The sequence below is a fragment of the Thalassophryne amazonica genome, chromosome 3 (genome assembly GCF_902500255.1).
Source record: "Thalassophryne amazonica chromosome 3, fThaAma1.1, whole genome shotgun sequence".
Lineage (NCBI taxonomy): Eukaryota > Metazoa > Chordata > Actinopteri > Batrachoidiformes > Batrachoididae > Thalassophryne > Thalassophryne amazonica.
In genome coordinates, this window is record NC_047105.1 from 75,846,610 (window position 1) to 75,874,604 (window position 27,995).

At 39.9% G+C, this 27,995-nt stretch overlaps 1 protein-coding gene and 1 long non-coding RNA gene across 2 annotated transcripts in view; one reads left to right on the top strand and one right to left on the bottom strand.

Annotated features, from left to right (window-relative positions):
- Positions 1-308: 308 nt before the first annotated feature.
- Positions 309-27,932, bottom strand: LOC117507079. Its single transcript, XR_004559612.1, has 4 exons — positions 27,829-27,932; positions 26,818-26,827; positions 2,428-2,432; positions 309-320 (listed from the first exon to the last, which is right to left on the bottom strand). It is a non-coding gene; the product is annotated as an uncharacterized LOC117507079 (long non-coding RNA).
- avil (advillin) overlaps positions 7,826-27,995 on the top strand; it is a 41,045-nt gene continuing 20,875 nt past the window's right edge. The window contains exons 1-19 of the mRNA XM_034166840.1: positions 7,826-7,880; positions 8,373-8,459; positions 8,703-8,789; positions 8,988-9,062; positions 12,867-13,063; positions 13,142-13,250; positions 16,757-16,867; positions 18,697-18,902; positions 19,031-19,109; positions 19,290-19,388; positions 19,494-19,647; positions 19,748-19,848; positions 20,032-20,169; positions 20,339-20,497; positions 20,589-20,768; positions 23,989-24,146; positions 24,630-24,774; positions 26,493-26,681; positions 26,776-26,844. Of these exons, the coding sequence (XP_034022731.1) occupies positions 13,170-13,250; positions 16,757-16,867; positions 18,697-18,902; positions 19,031-19,109; positions 19,290-19,388; positions 19,494-19,647; positions 19,748-19,848; positions 20,032-20,169; positions 20,339-20,497; positions 20,589-20,768; positions 23,989-24,146; positions 24,630-24,774; positions 26,493-26,681; positions 26,776-26,844 (1,869 nt within the window). The 5' untranslated portion in view covers positions 7,826-7,880; positions 8,373-8,459; positions 8,703-8,789; ... (1 more) ...; positions 12,867-13,063; positions 13,142-13,169. The remainder of the gene's footprint in view (positions 7,881-8,372; positions 8,460-8,702; positions 8,790-8,987; positions 9,063-12,866; positions 13,064-13,141; positions 13,251-16,756; positions 16,868-18,696; positions 18,903-19,030; positions 19,110-19,289; positions 19,389-19,493; positions 19,648-19,747; positions 19,849-20,031; positions 20,170-20,338; positions 20,498-20,588; positions 20,769-23,988; positions 24,147-24,629; positions 24,775-26,492; positions 26,682-26,775; positions 26,845-27,995) is intronic.

The window sequence follows — 27,995 nt, forward strand, 5'->3', positions numbered from 1 at the left end:
CATTCTGAAGGGCTGTCAGAATATTTAAAGTATGATGGAAATAGCTCTTTTAGTTTGGTGCGCGGTGAGTTACTGTGGAAAAACAAATAGTGCCAGCTGTCCTGTCTGCTCTGTAATTGTGAACAACACGATGCTATAAAAAGTCTGAACTCTACGAAGAATTATGTCATCAAGCCACACCTCTTTTCACTAAAGGTTCTTTCAAGTCAGTTTTCCATTTAGCTTGAAAAGTAAAAAAATTATTACAGCGTTTGACTTGTTTGGCTTCACACAATCTGAGGTAAAGTTTTGTTCATGCTGTCATTAGTAGAATGTGATTTCTGACTTTGAATGTGCATAGTTCACATTTGTCTGTTGTTCATTGTAGTGTATGAGATGAGAGACGGAACTTTTAAAAATATGTTGTTTTGTAAATGTGTTCTTTAGTAGTGAGGCTGCATCTTCCAGATTTACTCTTTCCTGCAATTTCATGCAAATGGCAAAGAAACTTCACTCTGCACATCGGAGGTGGTAAAATGATGTTGCAAACAGAAATAGTATTATTTTCATCCTGCACAAACTGGGCATTTCATTACAGTTTTTCTTGTTTCCAGCCTCACTGCAGTACTGTATGTCTGCACAGACACTGCATCTGTTACTGCAGTAACACATATTTAACAGTGATGGAGCACATTAATTATCATTACTGTCAGTGTGTAGAATTAACCCAAAGATGTTTTTTCTTCTATGGTCTGGACAGATGTTACACACTCAAAACAGGTATGCTGCAAGTAAAGTTCACATTATTATGAACATTATGATGGATAATAAAGCATACAATGTAGTGACACTCAATACAAGAAGAAGGCAGCATAACACATCTGTACAGGAACATTTTCTACACCTAACAGAATTAAATAATCTGATACTTAAAAAATGTTTTAGATGTAAGTTTAAAAAAAACAAACAAAAAAACAGTAGTCTTGTATGCAGTATGTGCTGGGTGTAATTCATACCTCAGTCGCTGTGACCATGACAACCTGTTTAGACAATATATGTATTTATGTGTGTATGTGTACTGCAGTTAGTGGACTCTTAGGACTTTGGAAAGTGGTGTATTTCAGACATGACAGACATTATCACTCAAAAAAGTGCGAATGTCTTGTGACATTCATTCAATGATTCAATTTTGGTGATGATCCAGATCTTTAAGTTTTTTCCTATTATTATTTTTGCTACGTCTGCAAAAGGACATAATTAAATCATCTGTGTTTATTTATTTGTCTGTCTGTCTATTAACAAGATTACGTCAAAACTACTGCATGGAGTTTGATGAAATTTGCACCACAGATTCAGGCAGGGCCGCTGCTAAGGTTGTGGTCAGGGAGGCCCCCCCACCCCACACACACACACACACACACACACACACACACACACACACACACACACACACACACACACACACACACAAAAGTTCTACTCAAATCGTTACTATTTATTAAAGCGTTTAAGTTAGCGTTTAAAGCTACATCAAATCAGCAAAGCCAACGCAACCTAGCTTAAGCAGCACCACTGAACATTAAGTAATCAAAACAATTTAAACCTTTAACACGTACTTACCAGCAAGGGATGCACGGGCATCATCGTTTTGTTTCTTTTTCCTCCGTTTTTCAGCTCCAGACTCCTGCTGTCACTTCATTGTTTAATTGTGGCATAGTGGCAACTTGTCATCTCGTGTCTGAATCGAATGTGGGCTAGCAGCGCTACTTCAGTTAGGCGCAGGGTTGCCAGATTGGGTGTTTTCAAAACACCCAATCTGGCAACCCTGCAACCCTAAACAAACCAATTGGATGGGAAAACTGTTTTCCCATCCAATTGGTTTGTTTAGGGTAAAAATATGGCACTGGCCGAGTTTTTTGTATAGAATTGCCACACACATTTTAAAAATCAGTTCAAATTGCACAGGATTTAGTGCCTCCATGCATTTTTGAGCATTTATTGGACTGGAAATCATCACATCTGGCAACCCTGGTTAGGCGGCACAGCGAACAGAGAAAGAGGGCTGTACCATTTCAGGGAATCGGGGCGGGGGTGGATGGGGGCTTTATATTAGGCAAAAAAAACTGTTAATTTGCCCCAATTAAGTAATGGGGTAGGGGCCTACACAATGTTTAAAGACAAAAACGATGGGCCTACTCATAAATAATTCAGATTGATTTTGAAATGTAATAATGTAATAATTTCAACACATTTTTCAGTCAATTGGAGGCCCTGCAAACTAGTGCAACATGGTTGGTGCCCCACGCAGGATGCGTAGTCTGCTTATGCCAAACGGCGGCGCTGGATTCAGGCCATGGAAGAACCCATTAAATTTTGGAGGTGATCCGGATTCTGGATCAAGATTTCACTTTATATGGGCTTTGAAGGATTACGTCAAAACTACTTCACAGATTCTCACCAAATTTTCACCACAGATAGATATTAAGGCATGGAAGACTCCACTGAATTTTGGAGGCAATCTGGATCCAGATTCTGGCTCAGAATTTCACTTTATAGGCTTTTAAGGATTACATCAAAACTACTGCATGGATTTAGATGAAATTTTCACCACATATAGATTTCAGGCCATGGAGCATTCCATTAAATTCTGGAGTGGATTGGGATTAAGATCCCAATTCTGGATCACTTCTTAAATTTTCATCATTTCAAGGATCATCTCAAATCTGCTTGATGGATCTTGACAAAATTTAAATCACATGTGGCTATTGTATAAAGGAAGACCCTGTTAGCATTGGATGTTGGTATGATCTGGTGTTGCAGACCGAACAACCACCCCTAAAAATCGGTCCACCCTGCCTTCACTGCGCACGTGTCATTAACCACGGTTCACTGATTGTCACCTTGTTTCTGCTTAAAACTGACTTTAGAATGATTTAAGAGGTTTTACCTTGTCATCTGATGGTTAATAATCACATTATTCCCTTTGATCGCTTTGGGTGAAGAGACTCTGTCTCAGAGAGCTGCTGTGGTCCGAAATGACGTATGCGTAGTGGAGGCAGGGTGGACCGTTCGGTCTACGACACTGGGTCAATATGCAGGTTCTGCAGCAGAAACATCCGACATCATGATGTAAAATGTAAAAAAAGGTCAAGAAGACACTATTTTGTTTGACCTTGTGAATTAAATATCAGATTGCAACATCTTGATCAGTCGGACCATTCTGGATCAGTATGCAATTACTGCTTTGTGTTGTGGAATCCGGATACAGGTAAAGTCCGGGTTCCAATGTGAATCACACATCTTGTATTTTGAGTCCTCGTCAACCCTTGGCAGATGTCAGAAATCTCTGATTGCACTTATTATTATTATTATTATTATTATTAGTAGTAGTAGTAGTAGTATCAATGTGGGATAAATTGGATCATTCCTTTAACTTTATAACATCAAATAAGGTTTGCTGTCCCTCCCATATAATAACATTTGGCTACCTTGATGCTGTTTTCACATTATTGTGGTTTTTGCACATCGCCTCCCGTATGTGGCACATTGTAGCACTGTTGCAACATGACATATACATAAAAACAACAACAACAGCAACAAATAATAATAATAATAATAATAATAATAATAATAATAATGGTTTGAGGAAATGTCTGCTTTCAGATGCAGCTTTCCAGTTTGCTATATAATTAGTTTGAAGTTCAAAGTGCGGCTCATATTGTCAAACTAATGACACGGCTAAGCAATATTCAGAAACACCTAAAACAAAAGTAATCTTCACTGGATGAACAAAACTCAATTTTGGGTAGGATTTCTATCCAATAAATGTATGTAGCGTCAACTAAAACAAAATACATCTATGTAATCAAGTTGAATTTAGTACTGTAAGAATTTGGGCAACATATGCTGTTTTTCCTAGTGAAGACTGGTGTTCAGCAGGGATGTGTTCTAGCTCTTATAATGTTCAATACTTGCACGGACTGTGTGTTTGGTAGGGTTGTTGAAACTAGTGAATTGTTTTGTTTGCAAGGAAAGATTTGCCAACCTTGACTTTGTAGACAATGTTGTGGTCTTTGACTTTCTGGACTCAACAATCAGAGGTATGTTTGTACGCTGCAAAATAAACACATTTACTTATCTTGGCAGTGACATTCTTGTCTCTGGGTCCTGGTCCTTTGAGATCGAGAGGCACACGGGAAGATCTTATGGAGTAAGGGGGTCAGATAATCTGCTTTGTCCAACAGGGGTGTTTGGCAAAGCAGATATCTTTGCAGGCGAACTCAGGCCCAACTCCTTTGGGTCCTGGTGCACGCTTTTTTTGTGCTCCTCAGAATCAGAATCAGAATCGCCTTTATTGTCATTGTAATTTGCATTACAACGAGATTTGAGTGCAACTCCAAAAAGGTGCTTTCTGTGGTGCAAGTAATTTTCAGCCAAATAAAGACAGTGAAATTTAACGTTAGATTGTTCAGAGTATATGTACAAGTAATATAAACATAAGGTAAAATAAAATAAGGTAAAATGTAAAACGAGAATTATATACAACTGTGGAATCATATTGTATAGGAAAATTGCACATGGTTTACAGATATTGCACAAGAAACTTGAACGGTGCGGATTAGAGTGGTTTGTTATTGTTCAGAGCAGTGATCCCTCTGGGTTGAAAAGTTGTCCCTGAGTGGGAAAGTTGTCCCTGAGTTTGTTTGTCCTAGTTTGATTGACCTATACTGTCGGCCGGAGGGTAGTAGGTCAAACAGGTGGTTGCTGGGGTGGGATGTGTCTTTGCTGATGCTGGCAGCTCTGCTGAGGTAGCGAGAGCTGGCAATGTCTTCCAGGCTGGGCAGAGAGCAACCAGTGATCCCCTGGGCCGTTTTGATCACCCTCTGTAGTGCTCTCCTGTCTGCTGCTGAGCACCCCCCATACCACGCTGTGATGCAGTACGTCAGGATGCTCTCGACGGTGGCTCTGTAGAACAACACCAGCAGCTTCTCCTCCAGATTGTTTATCCTGAGCACCCTCAGGAAGTGGAGTCGCTGCTGGGCTTTCTTCACCACCACTGTGGTGTTGGCAGCCCAGGAGAGGCTATCAGAGAGCTGCACTCCCAGGAACCTGATGGAGCTGACCCTTTCCACACAGTCCCCTTGGATGTAGAGTGGGGCTGGGTCAGCCCTGTTCTTCCTGAAGTCCAGGATTATTTCTTTTGTTTTTGTGGTGTTCAGCGGCAGGTTGTTAGCTGAACACCACGCTGTCAGTCGATTAACCTCGTCTCTGTAGTCGGTCTCATCCCCCCCTGAGATGAGCCCAATCATGGTGGTATCATCCGCAAACTTTATGATGGTGTTTGTGGGGTGGATCAGAGAGCAGTTGTGCGTGTCACAAATGAGTCACATTTTCATGACACGTTTTTTTTATTGTGCTATTTGTAACCCTACTCCCCAAAATTTCCTGTATATTTGTATTGTCAACTGTGTCGGTATCATGGCCCAAGCAGAGGGTCACCCCTTTGAGTCTGGTCTGCTTGAGGTTTCTTCCTCAAATCATCAGAGGAAGTTTTTCCTTACCACTGCTGCCTGTGTGTTTGCTCTGGGGGTTGGTAAGGTTAGACCTTACTTGTGTGAAGTGCCTTGAGACAACTTTGTTTTGATTTGGCGCTATGCAAATGAAAATAAATTGAAATTGAAATAAATTGAAAAGATCCAGGTATGTTCTTCATCTCGAAGCAAAAAGACAAGATGTTATGTGACAGAAAACAGAAAAACTCAAGCGCAAAATCATTGTGTTGGCCCAGTGTTATCTCTAAGAGTGACGCAACAATCTCACAACTGGTCTGGAGAACTGCTACAGGCTTGATATGCAGTAGTCCAGATAAGATGAGCAACAGCTGCACTGGTTGCCTGGAGACCAAACCTGCCAGGAGGCACGCCCACTAGTCCACTGCAAAAAGTAGCACACCAAAGCACCACATTCCACACAAAAGGAAGGGAAGGGAAAATAATCCACAAACACTGTATACCAGAACAGATGATATTTTTGTACCAAATGTGATACAATCACATCAACACTACAGTGGGTCTGCAAGTTGATTTGACTGAGAATTCAGACAAGATGCTTTTCCAGACACAACGCCACATAGTATGGAGAATAAACATGGTTGGCCTTGAACCAGGAACCTTTTGGTTTGAAAGGAAGCACACCAAACACTTGGTCACCACAACCATGTTCAGTTTGTTAGTTAGTTAATTAGTTCCTTTCCCCTGTCATTACTAACCATAAGTTGCCCCTGTCTCAACTTTTTGTGAAATGAAGTTTCTAGTATTTACAGAAAGACCTACAACATGATCTTGCTGCAGATTGTGTCTCTGTGCATCGTTCAACTACAGTGCATTTTGCACAAAGAGATGCTGTATGATGCTGTAATGCAGAGGAAGCCTTTTCTGTGTACACACCACAAACAGAGTCGCTTGAGGTATGCTAAAGCACATTTGGACAAGCCACCTTCATTTTGGAATAAGGTGCTGTGGACTGATGAAACTAAAATTGAGTTATTTGGACATAACAAGGGGCAGTATGCATGGCTGAAAAAGAACACAGCATTCCAAGAAAAGCACTTGCTACCTACAGTACAATTTGGAGGTTGTTCCATCATGCTGTGGGGCTGTGTGGCCAGTGCAGGTACTGGGAATCTTGTTAAAGTTGAGGGTCACATGGATTCCAGTCAATATCAGCAGATTCTTGAGAACAATGTTCATGAATCAGTGATAAAGCTGAAGTTGCACCATGGCTAGATCTTTCAACAAGACAATGACCCTAACCACTGCTCAATATCTACTAAGGTGTTCATGCGGAGGAACAAATACAACATTCTGGAATGGCCATCTCAGTCCCCAGACCTGAATATTATTGAAAAACTGTGGTGTGATTTTAAGCGGGCTGTCCATGCTCGGAAACCAACAAACCTAAAATGTTTTGTAAAGAAGAATGGTCCAAAATACCTTCAACCAGAATCCAGACTCTCATTGGAAGCAAAAGGAAGCGTTTAGAGGCTGTTATTTCTGCAAAAGGAGGATCTACTAAATATTGATGTATTTTTTTGTTGTTGGGGTGCCCAAATTTATGCACCTGTCTAATTTTGTTTAAAGAATTATTGCACACTTTCAGTAAATCCTATAAACTTCATTTCACTTCTCAAATATCACTGTCTGTCTGATATATGATATATTTAACTGAAATTGCTGATCCAAACAACCAATGATTTATAAAGGAAAATCATGGAAATCATCGGGGATGCACAAACGTTTACATACAACTGTATGTTGCAGGCCGGTGATGTAGGAATAACGTATATTAACAAAGGAAATGAAGCTGACCTCACACATTTGAAATAATATTGCTTTTATTTGCATTTTCCATACTGTCCCAACTTTTTTGTCTGATTTGGGGATGTGTGTGGTCTCATTTAACATTGTGCAAAATCATCTCTGTTGGAGTGTTCAATCAAGTTCATTTAGTGCTAACAGAATTATTTTACTCTATGATACAAAGATAGATTTAACAGTGTTTCGGGTGGGACCGAATGCACTCACTGCATTTACTTTGCAAATCATTGTTCCTGTCTAGAATGGTACTTGGCATCATGAAACTTCAGACAGGCTTGAGGTACAGTGACAGCTGTGTTGATTCGGCTGGTTTGATGAAAGGGCATCGTTCAAGTGGCTGTATGCATACAGCATAAAGGTCTGTTGAAATTGGCCAGAGGCTTTTGTTTGCAATAAAGTCACTTCCTTCTATCAACACTATTGGTAGATTTGGAGCTCGTTTATAATCTGAGGAAGTCACATTCATACACAGGGGTTTGGCTGCACCATCAGTGCTTCTTTCGACAACTGAAGCTCCATTGTCCTGTGAGTTATGTAAGATCATTCTATTTACGGTAGTAGGACGCATATTTATGGATTTTGTACCCATGCAATATACCCCTCCATTTTTGAGGGTTTGTTTATTTAAAAATGTATTTGAATATGGGCCTTGTGGTGTGTTTTTTATTCTAGCCCTCCAAAAAGTGATGATATGCATTTGAAAAATATATAAAATTCTCTATCTTTGTAAAAAGTTTCATTTACAGCCAGACCAGCTATAAGAAATGAATTAGGTAAAATACTTAGGTACAATACTTAAACACTACTACACAGGAAATCATAAAAATAATGATAATAAAGTTTTGTCATACAGTATGTGGCATGTGTGTTTGGAAAAAAAAAAACAAAAAAAAAACGAGTCAGTCCCTTTTCCATTCACATTTGCCTACAGGGTTTGGTATGATTCCCTGTGATTGGATAAAATGTTGTAAAAGGTCCTGAAACATGCAAACTCATTCAAATCTTTTGAACCTGAAGGATGAAAGGCCATTTTTCATGAGCAGGAAGATCAACTGTCAGAACATCAGAGAAGTCCACCAAGACAACTACAACAACGAATACAAGGTACTGTGTGTTCTGTTCAATAATGTAACAACAACAAAAAACCTTATAACGAGCTTCTTTCTTGTTGGGTTTGTATTTGAGTATGAGGTTCATTTTATAAAGTGTAATTCCTTATAAATAATGTTAATATCTGTAATTTTCTGAGTCTAGCCCTATAGAGATGCCTTTTCAATCTTTTCATAGATTGAAAAGGCATGGAAATTACGATGACTCTTCAAGGACCTTTTCTTTTCATTAATCCAGAACGAGAAAACCACATATCTGTTGAACATGGAGTACACTTTCAGAGCAGTGACTCACAGCCCTGGGATTATTAGCTGGAGAGTGGAGGTATTGTTTTATTACTTCAGTTCCTGCAATAATTAAAGTGAGGGTATAATTATTAAAATGTAATAAAAGAACAAGACACGACTGCACATGTGCAACAACAAATCACTTGAAATTGAGGACAACCTAGGTGATTGTGAGACAGTGTGTAGATTTTATGATGTCATAAAGGCACGCACCATTTTTCTCTGTGTGTAATAGAAAATGGAGCTGGTTCAAGTCCCCGGAGAAATCCTTTGGAATTTTTATGATGGGTGACTGCTACTACTCCTCTCTGTAAGTCTGTGAATAAATCTAGTGAGTCATGGCGGTTTAGTTTGGAGTCCACTATTGTCATACAATCCTGTACATAACACAACTTTCTCTTCTAGTACACACAGGCCTCTTGTTTATTTAGAGATGATTTTATTTGAATATGGACCATTTTAAGCATGTTTATAATTCTTGCTCCGGCTTCCTCCCACTTCCAAAGACATGCAGATCAGGTGAACTAGAAACTTTACATTGTCTGATGGTGTGTGTGTGGGTGTGAATGAGTTTATCAGTCTATATGTGGGCCTGCGACAGACTGGTGTCCTGTGCAGAGTGTAGCCTACCCCATGGCCTATCACGGTTGAAATAGGCTCCAGCAACGCCCCCCCCCCCCCCCCACACACACACACACACACACACACCGCCGTGACCCTTAATTGGATATAAGTGGGTATAGAAAATGGATTGACGGATGTTTTTATTCTGTAAAAACAGGCGGAAGCCTTGGTGGCCACAAGACCTAGGCCATGGTAATACACTCAACAAAAATATAAACGCAACACTTTTGGTTTTGCTCCCATTTTGTATGAGATGAACTCAAAGATCTAAAACTTTTTCCACATACACAATATCACCATTTCCCTCAAATATTGTTCACAAACCAGTCTAAATCTGTGATAGTGAGCACTTCTCCTTTGCTGAGATAATCCATCCAACCTCACAGGTGTGCCATATCAAGATGCTGATTAGACACCATGATTAGTGCACAGGTGTGCCTTAGACTGCCCACAATAAAAGGCCATTCTGAAAGGTGCAGTTTTATCACACAGCACAATGCCACAGATGTCGCAAGATTTGAGGGAGCGTGCAATTGGCATGCTGACAGCAGGAATGTCAACCAGAGCTGCTGCTCATGTATTGAATGTTCATTTCTCTACCATAAGCCATCTCCAAAGGCATTTCAGAGAATTTGGCAGTACATCCAACCGTCTCAGGGAAGCTCATCTGCATGCTCGTCGTCCTCATTGGGGTCTCGAGCTGACTCCAGTTCGTCGTCGTAAACGACTTGAGTGGGCAAATGCTCACATTTGCTGGCGTTTTGCTGGAGAGGTGTTCTCTTCACGGATGAATCCCGGTTCACACTGTCCAGGGCAGATGGCAGACAGCGTGTGTGGCGTCGTGTGGGTGAGCGGTTTTCTGATGTCAATGTTGTGGATCGAGTGGCCCATGGTGGCGGTGGAGTTATGGTATGGGCAGGCGACTGTTATGGATGAAGAACACAGGTGCATTTTATTGATGGCATTTTGAATGCGCAGAGATAACGTGACGAGATCCTGAGGCCCATTGTTGTGCCATACATCCAAGAACATCACCTCATGTTGCAGCAGGATAATGCACGGCCCCATGTTGCAAGGATCTGTACACAATTCTTGGAAGCTGAAAATGTCCCAGTTCTTGCATGGCTGGCATACTCACCGGACATGTCACCCATTGAGCATGTTTGGGATGCTCTGGACCGGCGTATACGACAGCGTGTACCAGTTCCTGCCAATATCCAGCAACTTCGCACAGCCATTGAAGAGGAGTGGACCAACATTCCACAGGCCACAATTGACAACCTGATCAACTCTATGCGAAGGAGATGTGTTGCACTGCATGAGGCAAATGGTGGTCACACCAGATACTGTCTGGTATCCCCCCCAATAAAACAAAACTGCACCTTTCAGAGTGGCCTTTTATTGTGGGCAGTCTAAGGCACACCTGTGCACTAATCATGATGTCTAATCAGCATCTTGATATGGCACACCTGTGAGGTGGGATGGATTATCTCAGCAAAGGAGAAGTGCTCACTATCACAGATTTAGACTGGTTTGTGAACAATATTTGAGGGAAATGGTGATATTGTGTATGTGGAAAAAGTTTTAGATCTTTGAGTTTATCTCATACAAAATGGGAGCAAAACCAAAAGTGTTGCGTTTATATTTTTGTTGAGTGTATATATATATATATATATATATATATATACGAGGTCTATTAGAAAAGTATCCAACCTTATTATTTTTTTCAAAAACCATATGGATTTGAATCACGTGTGATTACATCAGACATGCTTGAACCCTCGTGGGCATGCAAGAGTTTTTTCACACCTGTCGGTTACGTCATTCGCCTGTGGGCAGTCTTTGAGTGAGGAGTCGCCCACCCTCTCGTCGTTTTTTCATTGTTTAGGAATGGCTCAGAGACTGTTGCTTTGTTTGATCAAAATTTTTTCAAAACTGTGAGGCACAACTGAGTGGACACCATTCGATAAATTCAGCTGGTTTTCGGTAAAAATTTTAACGGCTGATGAGAGATTTTGGTCTGGTAGTGTCGCCGTAAGGACGGTCCACGGCGCCTGACGGCGATCTGCACTTCGAGGCAGCAGCGTCTCACCGTTTCAAGTTGAAAACTTCCACATTTCAGGCTCTGTTGATCCAGGAAGTCGTCAGAGAACAGAGAACTTTCAGAAGAAGTCGGCATGAGGAGTTTATTCAGACATTCCATTGTTAACGGACATTTTGTAATGAAAGAACGTGTGGGCAGAGTCGCATGTCGGGCCGGACCCGACCGCGTGGGGTCGCGACAGGAAAAACCTCTGTTGGAAACCTTAACGGGCAAGTTGGAACATGCCCAAGCTGTTAAACAATTTCTCAGTTACTCACTTGTTGAAAGCCATCAAAAGCCGCCTGAATTTTACAAATGGTTTTCAACACGGAGGTGTTTTTCCTGTCGCGGCGCACACAGATTCGCCGAGTCGTCACGGAAACGACTCGGCGAATTTGCGCGCACGTCTTTCATTAAAAAATGTCCTTAAACAGTGGAATGTCCGCATAAAGTCCTCATGCCGGCCTCTTCTGAATCTTCTCTGTTCTCTCACGACGTCCTGGGTGAATTAAGCCTTAAATTAGGATGTTTTCAGGTCGAAAACAGGCCGACGATGGCGCCTGGAAACGCTGCACGACGTCCGCTCCATGGGAAGTCCTTACAGCGACAGAAACACCCCATAATCTCTCATCAGCCGTTAAACTTTTCACCGAAAACCAGCTTAATTTCTCGAATAGTGTCCACTCGGATATTCCTCACAGGTCCAGAAAAAATGTTGATAAAGCAACGCGTGCCGTCTCGAGCAGCATGTGAAACAAAGGAATTCAGCCGAGAGGGCGGGACCACATCTCACTCAAGGCCTGCCCACAGGGAAATGACGTCACCGACACGCGTGAAAAAACTCACGCATGCACATGAGGGTTCAAGCATGATTGGTGTAATCGCACGTCATTCAAATCCATATAGTTAAAAAAAAAAATAAAAGGGTCGGTTTGTTATCTAATAGACCATGTATATATATATATATATATATATATATATATATATATATATATATATATATATATATATATATATATATACGTATATTACAAACAAAAAACAATTGACAAACACACAAATTTCAAGCTACATGTTCAAGTTCAACAACATGCGCTCCACATATAATTTCCAGCATACAACAAGTTGAGGCTTGTCCAGCAGTATATATATATATATATATATATATATATATATATATATATATATATATATAGTTTTTGAGTTTGAGGATTAACTAATTTATCGATTCATTCACTCACTGTATTACGTATATAGGATACATGTCAATGCATTTCCAAAGCCTAGGAGAAAAGTGAAGATATGCATAATGCGTTTAAATAAATATATTTGAAATCTATAAAACGTAGGTGTCTTTTAGTTGCAGGAACAGATATAAGATAACATTTTCAATTCATATGAGTTCAGACCAAGAAAAGCGGCAGCTCTCTGAGCTATGATATCCACTACTGGATCGGCTCCCAGTCCTCTCAGGATGAACAGGGTGCTGCTGCTGTTTACACCATACAGCTTGATGAATTTTTGGGTTCCACCCCGGTGCAGCACCGTGAAGTTCAGAACCATGAGTCTGATGCCTTCAGGGGACTCTTCAAACAAGGAATAATGTAAGCAGCAATGTTGTTAGCACTTCATTTGTGAGCAGTAAAATGAAACCAGAGAACTAATGATTGTGTCTTGTTTAGATATAAGAAAGGAGGCGTGGCCTCAGGAATGAGACATACTGAAACCAACTCCTACGACATTAAGAGACTGCTTCATGTCAAAGGGAACAAAAGAGTGATAGCCATGGAGGTGAGCTTGGCTTCAGTCTGGATATGTAAGTCAGTCACAGTCAGAGAAGCCTGTAACTTCAACTTAAAACTTCAAAGCTGTCAAGGGTGTTTTTGTGGCTTCCCTCACTTGTCTCCTTCTTGCATGGTCAATCAGTTATTTTTTAATGACTGATCTAAATGAAATCCCAGGCATATTCAGTGATAGAACGTGTTCCTGTATTCGTCCCTTGACATGTCTGAAGGAGAGAGCATATCTCACCCATATTGGCCTCTCTTCATTGGCTTCCTGTTAATTCTAGAATAGAATTTAAAATTCTTCTTCTTACTTATAAGGTTTTGAATAATCAGGTCCCATCTTATCTTAGGGACCTCGTAGTACCATATCACCCCAATAGAGCGCTTCGCTCTCAGACTGCAGGCTTACTTGTAGTTCCTAGGGTTTGTAAGAGTAGAATGGGAGGCAGAGCCTTCAGCTTTCAGGCTCCTCTCCTCTGGAACCAGCTCCCAATTCAGATCAGGGAGACAGACACCCTCTCTACTTTTAAGATTAGGCTTAAAACTTTCCTTTTTGCTAAAGCTTATAGTTAGGGCTGGATCAGGTGACCCTGAAACCATCCCTTAGTTATGCTGCTATAGACGTAGACTGCTGGGGGGTTCCCATGATGCACTGTTTCTTTCTCTTTTTGCTCTGTATGCACCACTCTGCATTTAATCATTAGTGATCGATCTCTGCTCCCCTCCACAGCATGTCTTTTTCCTGGTTCTCTCCCTCAGCCCCAACCAGTCCCAGCAGAAGACTGCCCCTCCCTGAGCCTGGTTCTGCTGGAGGTTTCTTCCTGTAAAAGGGAGTTTTCCTTCCCACTGTAGCCAAGTGCTTGCTCACAGGGGGTCGTTTTGACCGTTGGGGTTTTACATAATTATTGTATGGCCTTGCCTTACAATATAAAGCGCCTTGGGGCAACTGTTTGTTGTGATTTGGCGCTATATAAAAAAATTGATTGAATTGAATTGAATTGAAGACACGTGGTTGTGGAAATAATGATTTTCTATCAGTTCACCACAGCATGCTAGTAATTATGTTGTGTACACTTGTGCTCAAAAGTTTACATACCCTTGCAGAATACTTGAGGTTTTTTTTCGGGGGTGGCATTTTTCAGAGAATATGAATAATAACACAAACACTTTTTTCCACTCATACTTAGTGGTTGTGTGAAGCCATTTATTGTCAAACAACTGTGTTTACTCTTTTTAAATAATAATAACAACAGAAACTACCAAAATGACCCTGATCAAAAGTTTACTTGCCCTGGTGATTTTGGCTTGATAACATGCACACAAGTTGACATAAACGGGTTTGAATGGCTACAAAAAGTAATGGTCCTCACCTGCGATCTGTTTGCATGTAATGAGTGTGTGTGTGTATAAAAGACAGTGAGTTTCTGGGCTCCTGACAGACCCTTGCATCTTTCATCCAGTGCTGCACTGACCTTTCTGGTTTCTGAGTCATAGGGAAAGCAAAAGAATTGCTAAAGAAAAGGTAATTGAACTGTATAAAACAGGAAAAGGATATAAAAAGGTATCCAAGGGACTGAGAATGCCAATCAGCAGTGTTCAAACTCTAATTAAGAAGTGGAAAATGAGTAATTCTGTTGGAACCAAACCACGGTCAGCAGCAACAACTGCCAGGAAAATTGTTCGGGATGCAAAGAAAAACTCACACATAACTTCAGTGGAAATACAGGACTCTCTGAAAATAAGTGGTGTGACTGTTTCAAGATACACAATAAGGAGGCACTTGATGAAAAATAGGCTGCATGGTTGAGTCGCCAGAAAAAAGCCATTACTACGCAAATGCCACAAAGTTTCCCGCTTACAATACACCAAACAGCACAGAGAACAAAGTCATTTGGAGTGATGAGACCAAAATTGAACTTTTTGGCCACAACCATAAACATTATACTTGGAGTGGAGTCAACAAGGCTTTTGATGAAAGGTACACCCTTCTTGCTGTGAAGCACGGAGGTGGATCGCTGATGTTTTGGGGATGTGTGAGCTACAAAGGCACAGGAAAATTGGTCAAAAGTGATGGCAGGATGAATGCAGAATGTTATCAGAAACTACAGAAGCTAAATTTGCACTCATCAGCCCAGAAGTTGTGCATGGGAGGTACTTGGATGTTCCAACATGACAACAATCCAAAACACAAGGCAAAGTCAACCTGTCATTGGGTACAGCAGAATAAAGTGAAGGTTCTGGAGTGGCCATCTCAGTCTCCTGACCTCAGTATCATTGAGTCACTCTGGGAAATCTCAAACATGCAGTTCATGCAAGACAGATCAAAAGCAAAACATCCACACAACCTGAACGCTCCCGTGCAAAAAGCTTTATTAGGTACAGATAGTAGTGATGTTTTGTGCACAGCCCTTCTTCAGACATAGTAGTGTCGATGTCTGAAGAAGGGCTGCGTCCGAATCGTCACTACTATCTGTACCTAATAACGTTTTTTTTTTTTTTTTTTGCATGGGAGCATTCAGATTGTGCTGATTTTTTGGCTTTGATCTGTCTTTTTTGATCCACCACGCCTTTTTCATACATCCTGGATGTGCGTGTCTTTTCTGAATTACTCGTTCACGCAAGGCAGCCAAGAAATGGAGGCTTTTTGCCAAGACAAATGGGCAGCTTTACCATCAGAGGAAATAAAGAGTCTCATCCACAAATACCACAAAAGACTCCAAGCTGTCATTGATGTTAAAGGGGGCAATACATGGTATTAAGAACAGGGGTATGCAAAATTTCATTAGGGTCATTTGGGTAGTTTCTGTTGTCATTATGATTTAAAAAAAAACACAGTTGTTTGACAATAAATGGCTTCACACAACCACTAACCATGAGTGAAAAAAAATGTTTTTGTGTTGTCATTCATATTCTCTGAATAATGGCCAAAAAAACCTAATATTCCGCCAGGGTATGTAAACTTTTGAGCACAACTGTATTTTATATTTGCGTTTATAATTTCAAAGTATAAAGGCATTTTCTTTTTTATGCTGTTGTTGATTAACTTTTTTGAAATATTCAGATTTTACCAAACTGGCCCATTTGAATTAATTTCTGAGCATATTTTGAAATCTGAATTTAAAATATTGGGCACCAATAATTCTAACTTGGACTATAGCCATGTTAAAGGTAAGCCAGTGACCTCAGGCCACATTTGGCAAAATGAAATTTCCTTTAATTACCAAAGTTATGATTTGCCATGCTAAAAAAAAAAAAAAAAAAAAAAAATCATTGTCTAGACTGTGTGTTACAGCAGGTTCTTCTTCATATTCAGGATCAGAATTCACTTCATATGTTGAAAACTGTTAGTATGGAGTGGAAAAAAAAAATCCATAATGCATTTCCTGACATTCCAATGGTCATACCTTCAGTCAATCAACATAGATTAGTTGATTGTTTAGTTTAGAGAAATTTTAAACATGACCTCAGAAGTGTGAAAATACCTGCACTTAATCATTGAATCTGTTTTAGGTGGAGATGAGCTGGAAGAGTTTTAACCTCGGCGATGTATTCTTGCTGGACATCGGCAAGACCATTATTCAGTGGAATGGCCCGAAGAGTAACAGACAGGAGCGGCTTAAAGTAGGATTTGTGACACTCTTCTTTTGCTGTGTGGTTCTCTCAGTTCCATCGTGTCAAAGTACATTCTGTTTGATCCTGCCAACCTTCTACACTGAATCAATCCAAGCTACGTAATTCTTCTAAGAACTTCATGTTCTGTGCCAAGTGGAAACAGAGGAGTCAAGCAGGCTTAGCGATCAACTGGTTCTAGTTATGTGGCCTTAGCAAAGGATCTCATTGGGTTTCAGGAATTTTGATCCATAGCCGCTGAGTTAGGCTTGGACAAGATGATGGAAGCAGCATAGAAGCCTCATTAATACAAACAGGTGCAGTAGCACAAACCTGTTGACTAAATTAGAATTAATAATAATTTTGGTGGACATCAGCTACAAAACTAAAGTAATCTGACACATCTAAGGTTCAAACCAGGTTTGTACACAGAGATGTGAAGAACAAAGTCATCAATAAAACAATTACTTTTGAATGTTTGATAGACTGCCTTGGAAATACGACAAGACACTGAAATACTTGACAAACTTGCACCCAATGATGTGATTACACTTGAGGCAAAATATCATTGCAACTGTTTTTAGGTGATTTACAGCAAACCAAGTCAAGCTGCTTCAAAAGGTGAATATTGTTCTCATGAGGAAGTAGATCCACTTCTGCTTCTGCATGTCAGGTGATGCTTTTATAGGGTCCAAAGTGCCATCAGATTTCATCTCTACACATTAGCCTCATTTTTTTTATTAACACTGGATTTTTTTTAATTATTATTATTTATTATTATCATTATTATTATTATTATTTTATTTATTTATTTATTTTATGAAAAGCTGGACCTTGTGCCCATTAAGTAATTATAGCCCATTCTATATTTGGAAGTGTTTGGCTATGATTTTTTTCTGTGGTAATAGCAGAACATGGACATGGAAAAAGTGTAATTTTCCAGATGACTTGGATTTAATTAATGTAAACCAAAATTTACATGGAAAATTATGATCTGAGTGTTTCTTGTGAAGCAGCTTCAGTGTTTGATTTATAGCTTTGATATAAGAATTAAATGCAAATTTATCAGAAACTAGCGTGTTGACTATCTATCACTGTGTGATGCAAAATGCTACTATTTATTCTAGCAATTACATAAAGTAAGACAACTAATATTATAATGTTAAAGCCTCTTTAGCTATAATATTTTTGTTACACTGTCTTTGACATTTATATATATATATATATATATATATATATATATATATATATATATATATATATATATATATATATATATACATACAGATATGTATAATCATAATGATGTTTAATGGGGTAATAATGGGTGAATTACAATATTGAGGTTAGTGACTGCCCAAGATCACCTGAGGTCAGGTGAGAAATTCCTGCACATCTGAAATAAGAGCTCCAGGTGTGTAGATGCCACAAAGTATCCTACTTACAATACACCAAACAGCACAGATTGACTTGGTGAAAGTTTCATGAAACCATAAAATGCACAGTGCCTTGCACTTTATATGTGAGCATTTCTGCCAATATTAAGGTGGCCAGATCAGAATATGGTGGATAAACGTCTCTTTATGTACAAGAGCCTGATGGGAAATGTAGTCTATGTGTATTTTATAAACTTTCAAATTAAATGATGCCAACATCCAAACTGGTAGGAGGGTTACTGGCCTGCAATTAGCAAAACATGCATAAGAATAATCAATAAGACAATGAATGAGTCAGTTTTTCTTTGTGATGCATTTTTTTGGCAGCTGTGACTTTTACTCTGTGTGACTTACTGTCCTGAAAATACGGGATGTATTTTACAGTTATCCTGTCTTGGTTGTCAGGGCATGCTGTTGGCAAAAGATATCAGAGACAGAGAGCGAGGAGGTCGGGCAGACATCAAAGTGATCGAAGCGGACGTGGAGAGCAGCTATCCTCAATACATGGCCATCCTGAATGAAACTTTTGGGGAACGAACCTTTGCACTGACAGATGGACCACCTGATGAAGCAGCTGACCAGAATCAGATGGCACAGCTCACACTTTACAAGTGAGTTGCCACCTGACCACTGATTCTACAAGAGGGTTTCCACTCTTTTATACTGTCAGCGAGTGTGAGGAATCATCTGTGTTTATTCAGTGTGAATTGTTCACTGTTTTCTTGCTCTTCCATTCCAGTGTGTCAGATGAAAGTGGTGAGATGAGAGTAACAGAAGTTGCTACTAGACCACTGGTTCAGGATGTCCTCAGCCATGAAGTGAGTTTGTTGCATGGCCTGGATCAGGTCACCCCCCCCCAGTGAGGATGATAGAAATAATCAATTTTGAATATTACATATAAATAGAAGCCACAGCACTCATGGTTAATGCCTTCAGTTATATTCTATGAAATTTAGCTGAGAAATTTTGTTTCATGTTTACTGTAATTGTCTGTGTAGGATTGCTACATTCTGGACCAGGGAGGGATGAAGATCTTTGTGTGGAAGGGAAAAAGGGCAAACAAAGCTGAAAGACAGGCCGCTATGACCAGAGCTTTGGTGACTAAGTCACCTATCAGAGATATATGTTACGCTTGGACTTTCTACAGATTTTAATGTTTTTTTTCTTTGATTGCTCCCACATTTTCTTCTACTTGTTTGTAGGAGTTCATCAAAGCAAAAAACTATCCACTTTGTACAAACATCGAGACAGTGAATGACGGGGCAGAGTCGGCTCTCTTCAAGCAGCTGTTCCAGAGTTGGACTGTGAAGGACCAGACTCAAGGTCTGGGCAAAGTTCACACCAAAGGCAAAGTGGGTATGTGTGTTATTTATATATATATTTTTTACATCAACTGAAATAAGTCACTTTTTTCTTCTAATTTTTGTGCCACTGTGTCTTATGGCAATATTTTTAGCAAAAGTCACACAGGAAAAATTTGATGCCTCTCTAATGCACGTGATGCCAGAGGTAGCTGCACGGGAACGTATGGTGGATGATGGAACAGGCCAAGCAGAGGTATTTGGGTAATCTGTATTTAAAATGAATTTTAGCTGTTCGCATGACTGTTTTGCACTTTAACAGTTATTACGTAGTGTTAATTTAAATGATGATGCACTGATCTTATTTACTTTGGTGTAAAATGTCATTGGGAGCAGTGGTAAGAATTTAATTCCACATGATTCTGTGACATTTCCCCAGGTGTGGAGAATTGAGGATTTGGAGCTTGCTCCTGTTGACCCTCAGTGGTACGGTTACTTCTACGGTGGAGACTGCTACCTGGTACTCTACACTTACATAGTCAACAACAAGAAGTACTACCTGCTCTACATATGGCAGGTGAGGGGGTCGTGTCCAACAATGATATCCAGTGTCTTGAACAAATGTCAAAAACAGGATCAAAGTTTCTACTTTCCAACTGTTAAATCCTTCACTACTACTTCTTTGATCTTTTTTTTTTAATATCATCAAAAAAATTTGGAAACTACCTTACTACACACTGTTTTAGGGGCGCCATGCTTCACAGGATGAAGTGGCAGCTTCAGCATTTCAGGCTGTGGCTTTGGATCAACGTTACGGTGGTCAGCCTGTCCAAGTGAGAGTCACAATGGGCAAAGAACCAAGACACTTTATGGCTATTTTCAAGGGTAAAATGGTCATCTTTGAGGTATGACCTGGATTATGTAATTTGCAATCAAAGTCTTTTGATGGGCATAATGTTTATAGTGCCACTGATTATTTCCTTTCCTTCCTCTTAGGGTGGCACATCAAGGAAAGGAAGCTCTGATCCAGAGCCACCAGTAAGGCTGTTCCAGGTCCATGGTTCTGACTTGTTCAATACTAAAGCCATCGAGGTGCCAGCGCTGGCTACCTCGCTTAACTCAGGAGATGTGTTTTTGCTAAAGTGCCAGACAGCAATATATGTGTGGTGTGGAAAGGTAGGGAAACAACATTTAAGGAGAAAAACTAACTGACCCACACTATATCAACTGACAGTGATCTGACAGTAAAAGGCAATACTTTTGGTAAATTTATTTTTGAAATGTATTTTTGTATATTAAATTGTTGATTTGCAGCATCTTTGCTGTCCATCCTGAGTAGGACACTTCAGGTTACAGGATAAAACAAGAAAGGGGAAAAAAAATACCAGAAGGACACTTAAAGAGTGATTAAATTGTTATACCCTCAATAGCCAACCCATGGGTCCACTGCTATAGTTTTCAAAAACATGCAAATACACAAAGCAAAAGTAAGCTTGCTACTGTATATATTCTTTTATTCATTCGTTCATTTACTGACACGTATCCGGGTCTATGTCGTTGTGGGAGTAAACCAGGCAGCTCATCCTGCACTTCCCTATCCTCTGCCAAGTCCTTTAACTCTTCCTGGGGGATCCCGACCATTTGGGGAGGTGATGTCTAGTGGTTAAGCATTGGACTTGAGACCAGAGGATCCTCGGTTCAAATCCCAGCCTCACCGGAAAATCACTAAGGGCCCTTGGGCAAGGTCCTTAATCCACTGTTTGCTCCCGGTGTGTAGTGAGCACCTTGTATGGCAGCACCCTCACATCAGGGTGAATGTGAGGCATTATTGCAAAGTGCTTTGAGCGTCTGGAAAAGCACTATATAAATGCATTCCATTTACCATTTCCCGAACCATCCCCAAGCCAGCACCAGTGTGAACTGGATCTTCCCCGGGGCCTCTTCCCATCTAGACGTTCTTGGAAGACCTCCCTAGAAAGACGACCAGGGACATCCTCAATAGATGCCTGAACCACCTCAGCTGGCTTCTTTTGATGTGAAGAAGCTGTGGCTGAACTTTGAGTTCCTTCCAGATATTCAACCTTCTCACCCTGTCCCTGAGTGAAAGACCAGATACCCGACAAAGGAATCTCAGTTCCGTTGGTCGTATCTGTGACGTTGTTGTTTTAGTCATTTCCCAAAGTTCATGACCATAAGTGAGGATAGGAAAGTAAATAGAGAGTCTCACCCTTTTGATTTAGTTCTTTCTTTAACACGATGGTCTGGTACATTCATTCATTCATTTTCTATAGCTGCTTACTCCAGTCACCGGTATGAAATACGGGGGATATAGTGATCAGCATGTCCGTCCATCGGTCCATCCTCCATTTTCTCTTCTTGGCACAATATCTCAAGCTCTAGTTGACCAATTTCATTCATATTTAGCATAAGGGTGTACTTGGGTGATCCTTCGACAGTTGTATTACTGATTTGTGGGGACCGGGGGGATAAGTTGTCTCCTGATGACTCTTGTTTTAAAAGATGGGGACCACCACCCCAGTTTGCTCACCCAGAGGTATTGTCCATGACTTCCATGCAACAATGTATTGTTGTGTCAACCATGGCAACCCAACAACATCTAGAGACCTCAGCACGTCAGGGCAAATTTGATCTACTCCTGATGGCTCCTCAGCGACTTTCGCCAGGAAATGCCATATAACACTCATATACACTGTTATCATATACTGTGCAATTCTTTAGTATTCTCAATCACTAGACACTTGTAATTACACCCAACCACCACGATGTGGTGCCAACAGCATTTCTGACAACACAGAATTTTCATTATTTCTACTGTTCAAATATAATCTTCACCACAACAGATCAGGACCCTTAAACCAAATCTACAACAAATATTGTTTTCATCAAAGTCTGTAGATTTTTTTTTGAAGTTGATCAAAAGGACAAAAATGCTGAAATTTACAAAGTCTAGTGAGGTTTAATTTCAATAAACTAATTTGGAATTTAATTTAATCTGGGATCATATTTTACAGATTTTAATAAAGTATAATAAGCAGTGGTGGGCACAGCTAACCAAAAGGTTAGATTTAATAACCACTAATCTGCCAAGTTAACTGTGATAACGACAATCCTTTAAACCACAAAAATGTTCAACTGAAGCTGCCAATAACCACTAACATTTATTATATGAACTTAGCTTTGGCTTGATTTTGTGGCTCTAAAAGTTTAGGGAAAAAACAAACCCCAAAGAGCAGAAAATGTTGTATATTGGAGCGTAAACACAGAAATATGTAAAAAAAAAAAAAAAAAAAAAAGATTTTGCATGCCATGATCAGATGATGTACAAAATAATTAAATGAAGAAATTAATTTAAACCGTAGTTTCCATTCAACATGCAGTTTATTTACAGCACAGAAAGCATTAAACAAATGTAAATTATTAAGAAATAAAAAATACATGGAAAATAATAGACCTCCTGCTCCTCCATCTACCTGAGGTGATGCTTATTACCTTGTCTTTGTGGGATGTATTTATTTTGCTTATTGGATTCATGTTTCAGTAAAAACGTGTATTATTTAGGGCTTACAGATATTTTGGTCATTAAACTTTATTGAAAAAAATGTTCGCTGATGTAAAGTTTGTGTATTGAGTGGAAGCTACGGCGATTTGCAAAAGTATTCAGCCCCTTAAACTTTCACACATTTTAATTTGTTTATGTCATTTCAAAGACAAAAAGTAATTAAAGCTTCTTGATATTAAAATTTCTAAAATCATCTTCATTTTCCACTCAAACTGACAGCAAATCTCTACAACTTGATTCTGTCATTCATTTTCTGCTGTTTATCTGGGTCTGGGTCACTGTGGCAGCAGACTGAGCGGCTCATCCCACACTTCCCTATCTTTGGCCAAGTCCTGTAACTCTTCCCAGGTGTTCCCAAGGCATATGGGAAATATAATCGCTCTAGCGTGTCCCTAGGGCCTCCTCCCAGTTGGAAGTGACTGGAAGACCTTTCTAGGGAGACAACCAAGGGGCATCCTCACCAGATGCTGAACCACCTCAGCTGGCTCCCCTCAATTCATAGAAGCAGTGGCTTCACTCTGAGTCCCTCCCAGATGTCCAGAGTGTAATCCACTGCTCACCCAATTACTGTTGGAATAGGGTTCAGCCCCGCTGTGACCCTTAATTGCAGTAAGCGCGTATAGAAAATGAATGGTATGAATGACTTCATAATTAAGTCATCCACAGTCAAATACACCATCACAGACATACTGTATGTATATTTACTTATATCAGAGGGCTGATGCCTTTGATTGTTTTTTGTACTGATTGAGGTCATATTCTTCAGTTTGTGAACTCCAACTTACAGAATTCTTTCATAATGTAAATAATTATTAGGGATCCAGTGGAGATGAGCGGGCCATGGCAAAGGAGGTCAGCTATGTGATTGGCCGCAACTCACAGGGAAGCACTGAGGAGATTGTGGCTGAGGGTCAGGAGCCCCTTGACTTCTGGGAGTTGCTTGGCGGTAAAGCTCCCTATGCTAATACAAAGAGGTAATGGTGACAATTACCGTATTTTCCAGAGTACAGGTTGCACCTGTCAAAAAATGCCTCTTGAAGAGGAAAAAACCATATAGAAGTCACACTGAAGTATAAGTCAGACCTTTTTCTGTGTTATGAGCTCTTTAATTTGGGATTTTTGTGCATTGCCGTTGTGTATTTTTTTATTACTGGCATTTATTCTTTTATTAATAATGGAGTTTATTTTGTTTAGTGGTTTGATTCTTGGGACAGTTCTATATAAATAGTCATTATAATTACTATTATTAATAACACACGTGAATTTTTGGTGTATAACTCGCACTGAAGTATAAGTTGCAGGGCCTCCTAAACTAGTAAAAAAAACCACGACTTGTACTCCAGAAAATAAGGTAATGCTAATGCTGACATTGGTAGATAACCTTCCGTAGTGTTGTAGCTGTCAAAGGAAACACATTCTCATCTGTCCCTGCTTGTTGTGTTTGTTTTTTTGTTTAGACTACAGCAACAGGTTGTAGATCATCAGCCACGCCTGTTTGAATGCTCGAATAAGACAGGTCGTTTCACTGTCAGTGAAGTGACTCAGTTCACACAGGATGACCTCAGTGAGGACGATGTCATGCTGTTAGACACTTGGGACCAGGTATGAATTGTTGGCAAATACTTGTTTCTTTAAAATCACTGCAGTCATCTGTCTATAAAGCAAGATGTGTCTGTGTGTATGTGGCTCGCATATTTCTCTGACTGTCAGATCGGCCTCAGGTTTCGGATATGGCTTGCACATGGCACGATGATGTGCGTACTTTATTATGAAAATGTATGGGATTAATATTCAAAACTTTTATTTTGATTAACAGTGTAGCATTAGTACTTCCAAGACGGCGCCCTCTGCGGCATCTCTGTCCTACTCTTCCACCACCTACGCGACTGTCAGCTACAGTAGAGAAACACTTCTGAACATTGGCATCACGAACTTTCATTTACCCTCTTGAATCTTCAGTGTTCTCACATACTGATTGGACAACAAACCTGATACGGTAATGCCATTCTGTTTTGACACTAGCAGGAAAATGCCCGAAATGCTTAAAGCTACCATTTCAGGTTCATAAACGGCAATGTCAAAGATGAGCATGACGAAAGCAAAGTGATTTGCCAGGCATGCCAAATGGAAGTGAAGTATTGCAGAAATACGACTGTGAGAAGTGAGCTTTAGTCAGCACAGAGGGTGGGCATTACAAGTGACACCACTCTTAAAGTTCGCCGAATTTGCAACAACATGCCAACACAGGTACATCCATGTTGATAAGAAGTCCATTAAAATGTAGCCTACATTTCAAAACAAATGCTGTTGCCAGACTGTCTGCAGATCACCTAAAATTCATACTTATTACAATATTCCACCATACATACCCTTTACTTTACCTCAAAAAATAAATATAACCAGAATGAGCCTTCAAGACATTCTCAAAAATCATTCTGTTGCATGACTGTTTTCGCTTTTCTCCCAATGGCCAAAAAAGCAAAACGCACCAGTGTCCCTACAATGTCCTTGCTAAAAAACAAAATATGAAAACACAATAGTATACAAATAATGAATGTTTATGAGTTCAATGGAACAAATATGAGATGAAAGATGGAATGTTCCTCGTTGAATGGTACGTTCCAATGAAATATTTGTTCCATTGCATGAATGAAAAAACATTCATTATTTGTTTTATATATAAAATAGATCTTCCAGTAATAACCTCCCAATTTTCTATAGGAATACAAACTTCCTATGGGCACTGCAGTAGTATAGTAAATTGTAAAAACTACAAATGGAATCACTCAAAAAGACAAACCTGTGAGGCAAGCTGTGACCTCATCTTGTTCTTTCACTGACTATCAGCAAGAGGACTGCAACCTGCCAGGCAACTGCAAATGAGGGAAGCCAAAAGAGTGAAATCCAGAACATAAACTGCTTTTATCACTAGTGAATGACATCAGACCTGATCTGTGCTTAGAAATAATTAAAAATATATACATATGAATTGACTGCTTTTTATGAAACTTGAAAATATGTTCTAAAGAGACAGAACCCATTGTTGGTGATGAGCCACATTTTGTTTCCTCTGTAAGGTACAATAATGCTGCTCAAAAATTCACGTCAGATCTTGGTAAGAATCTCACTATGCCACATGAATGATCCAGATCATTCCCTCTTGCTTTAGGCATGTGCTCCAATGAGTACTGTTTTTGTTGCTGTAGCTGACAACACCTTCAAACAAACACTTACCCATGCTCAGTCTGTTAAGACCCCTTTGTACATCTTTTTTTTCCTGTCTGTCAATCCTAACTACTTTCTTATGTGATTGCTGTCAGGTTTTTCTCTGGGTGGGTAACGAGGCCAATGAGGTAGAATGTAAAGAATCAGTGGTGACTTGCCAAGAGTACCTGCGCACCCACCCAACCTGCAGAGATCCAGAAACGCCCATTGTCCTGATCAAGCAGGGGTTTGAACCACCAACTTTCACGGGATGGTTCATGGCCTGGGATCCCTCCAAGTGGAGTGTAAGAGAAAAAAAAAAATCCTTCACATAGTGTTTGTTTTTTCACTTGGTTAACATGAAATATACAAGAAAAAAACTGACAAACTTTTTTTTAGGGAGGAAAGAGTTATGAGGAGCTGAAGAAAGAATTAGGAGACGTAGCATCACCTGTTGTGATCGCAGATGTAAGTACAAGCTGCATTTTGTCAGATTTGTAACCAACAAAAGTTTCACTTCTAGTTTTATATTTTCTATTGCAAGCATTATCAGTTTACAAGTTAAGAGTTACCTGCCTACATGATTTTTAAGTGCACATGAAATATTACAACATGGATGTAAAGCGTTAGGGCCACATCAGCAGATACAAGGTCGAGAGTTCATTTTAAGTGTTACATATTCCTTGTGCTGATGTTGTGTGCTTATGGAGCGCTGGGAGCAAACTTATTTTGTGGTACAAAAACAAAATGTGTTGGAATGAATGTGCAAATGTGTTTAAAAGTAGATTTCAAGTGTCTGCGATCAAGGCTGGTGTCGCACACCAAATGGTCCCCCCTAAAAATAGGTCCTTCTGCCTTCACTGCGCATGCGTCATTTCTGTGCGTCAGCCGCTGTTCACAAATTATCACCTTGTTTCTGCTTCAAACTGCTCTCTGGTCATCATGTGTCTCAGTGTCAGATATCTGAAGCTTTTGTACAACAATCATTTCCACATAAATTCAGCATTATTTCATAATAAAAGACGGAGGAAGCAATCAGAGCGCAGCGAACGCAGCAGCAGCAACAGCAGCCAGAGAGCTGCTGCTCCTGTGTTCACTGCACCTCCATCATTTCAAAGCGTCAGTTGTGACTCACCGATTATCGCCTCGTTTCTGCTTAAACCGGCCTTGATTCTGCTTAAAAGTGACTTTAGAATGATTTAAGAGGTTTTACTTTGTCATCTTACTGTTAATACTCACATTATTCCCTTTGATCGCTTTGGGTGTAGAGACTCAGACTGAGATGAGCCGCTGTGGTCCCAAATAACGCATGTGTAGTGAAGGCAGGGCTAACCAATTATTTTTTATTTTGGGGGGGTTCGGTCTGTGACACCGGCTCTAACCATTTTAATGCCCTAGGTGAGATTATGGGTTGCCCTCCTTGTGCACACACCACCCTAAACAATAATGGACAACAGCTGTGTGACAGACCTTAAAGGTTTAATTGTTGATCAAACACACCAACACACAAACAAACACACACTAAAATAACATAAATAACAATGAAAAATAATTAAATGAAATAATATAAATCTTCTTCTGTCTGTTGCTCCCGTTAGGGGTCACCACAGCAAATCAAT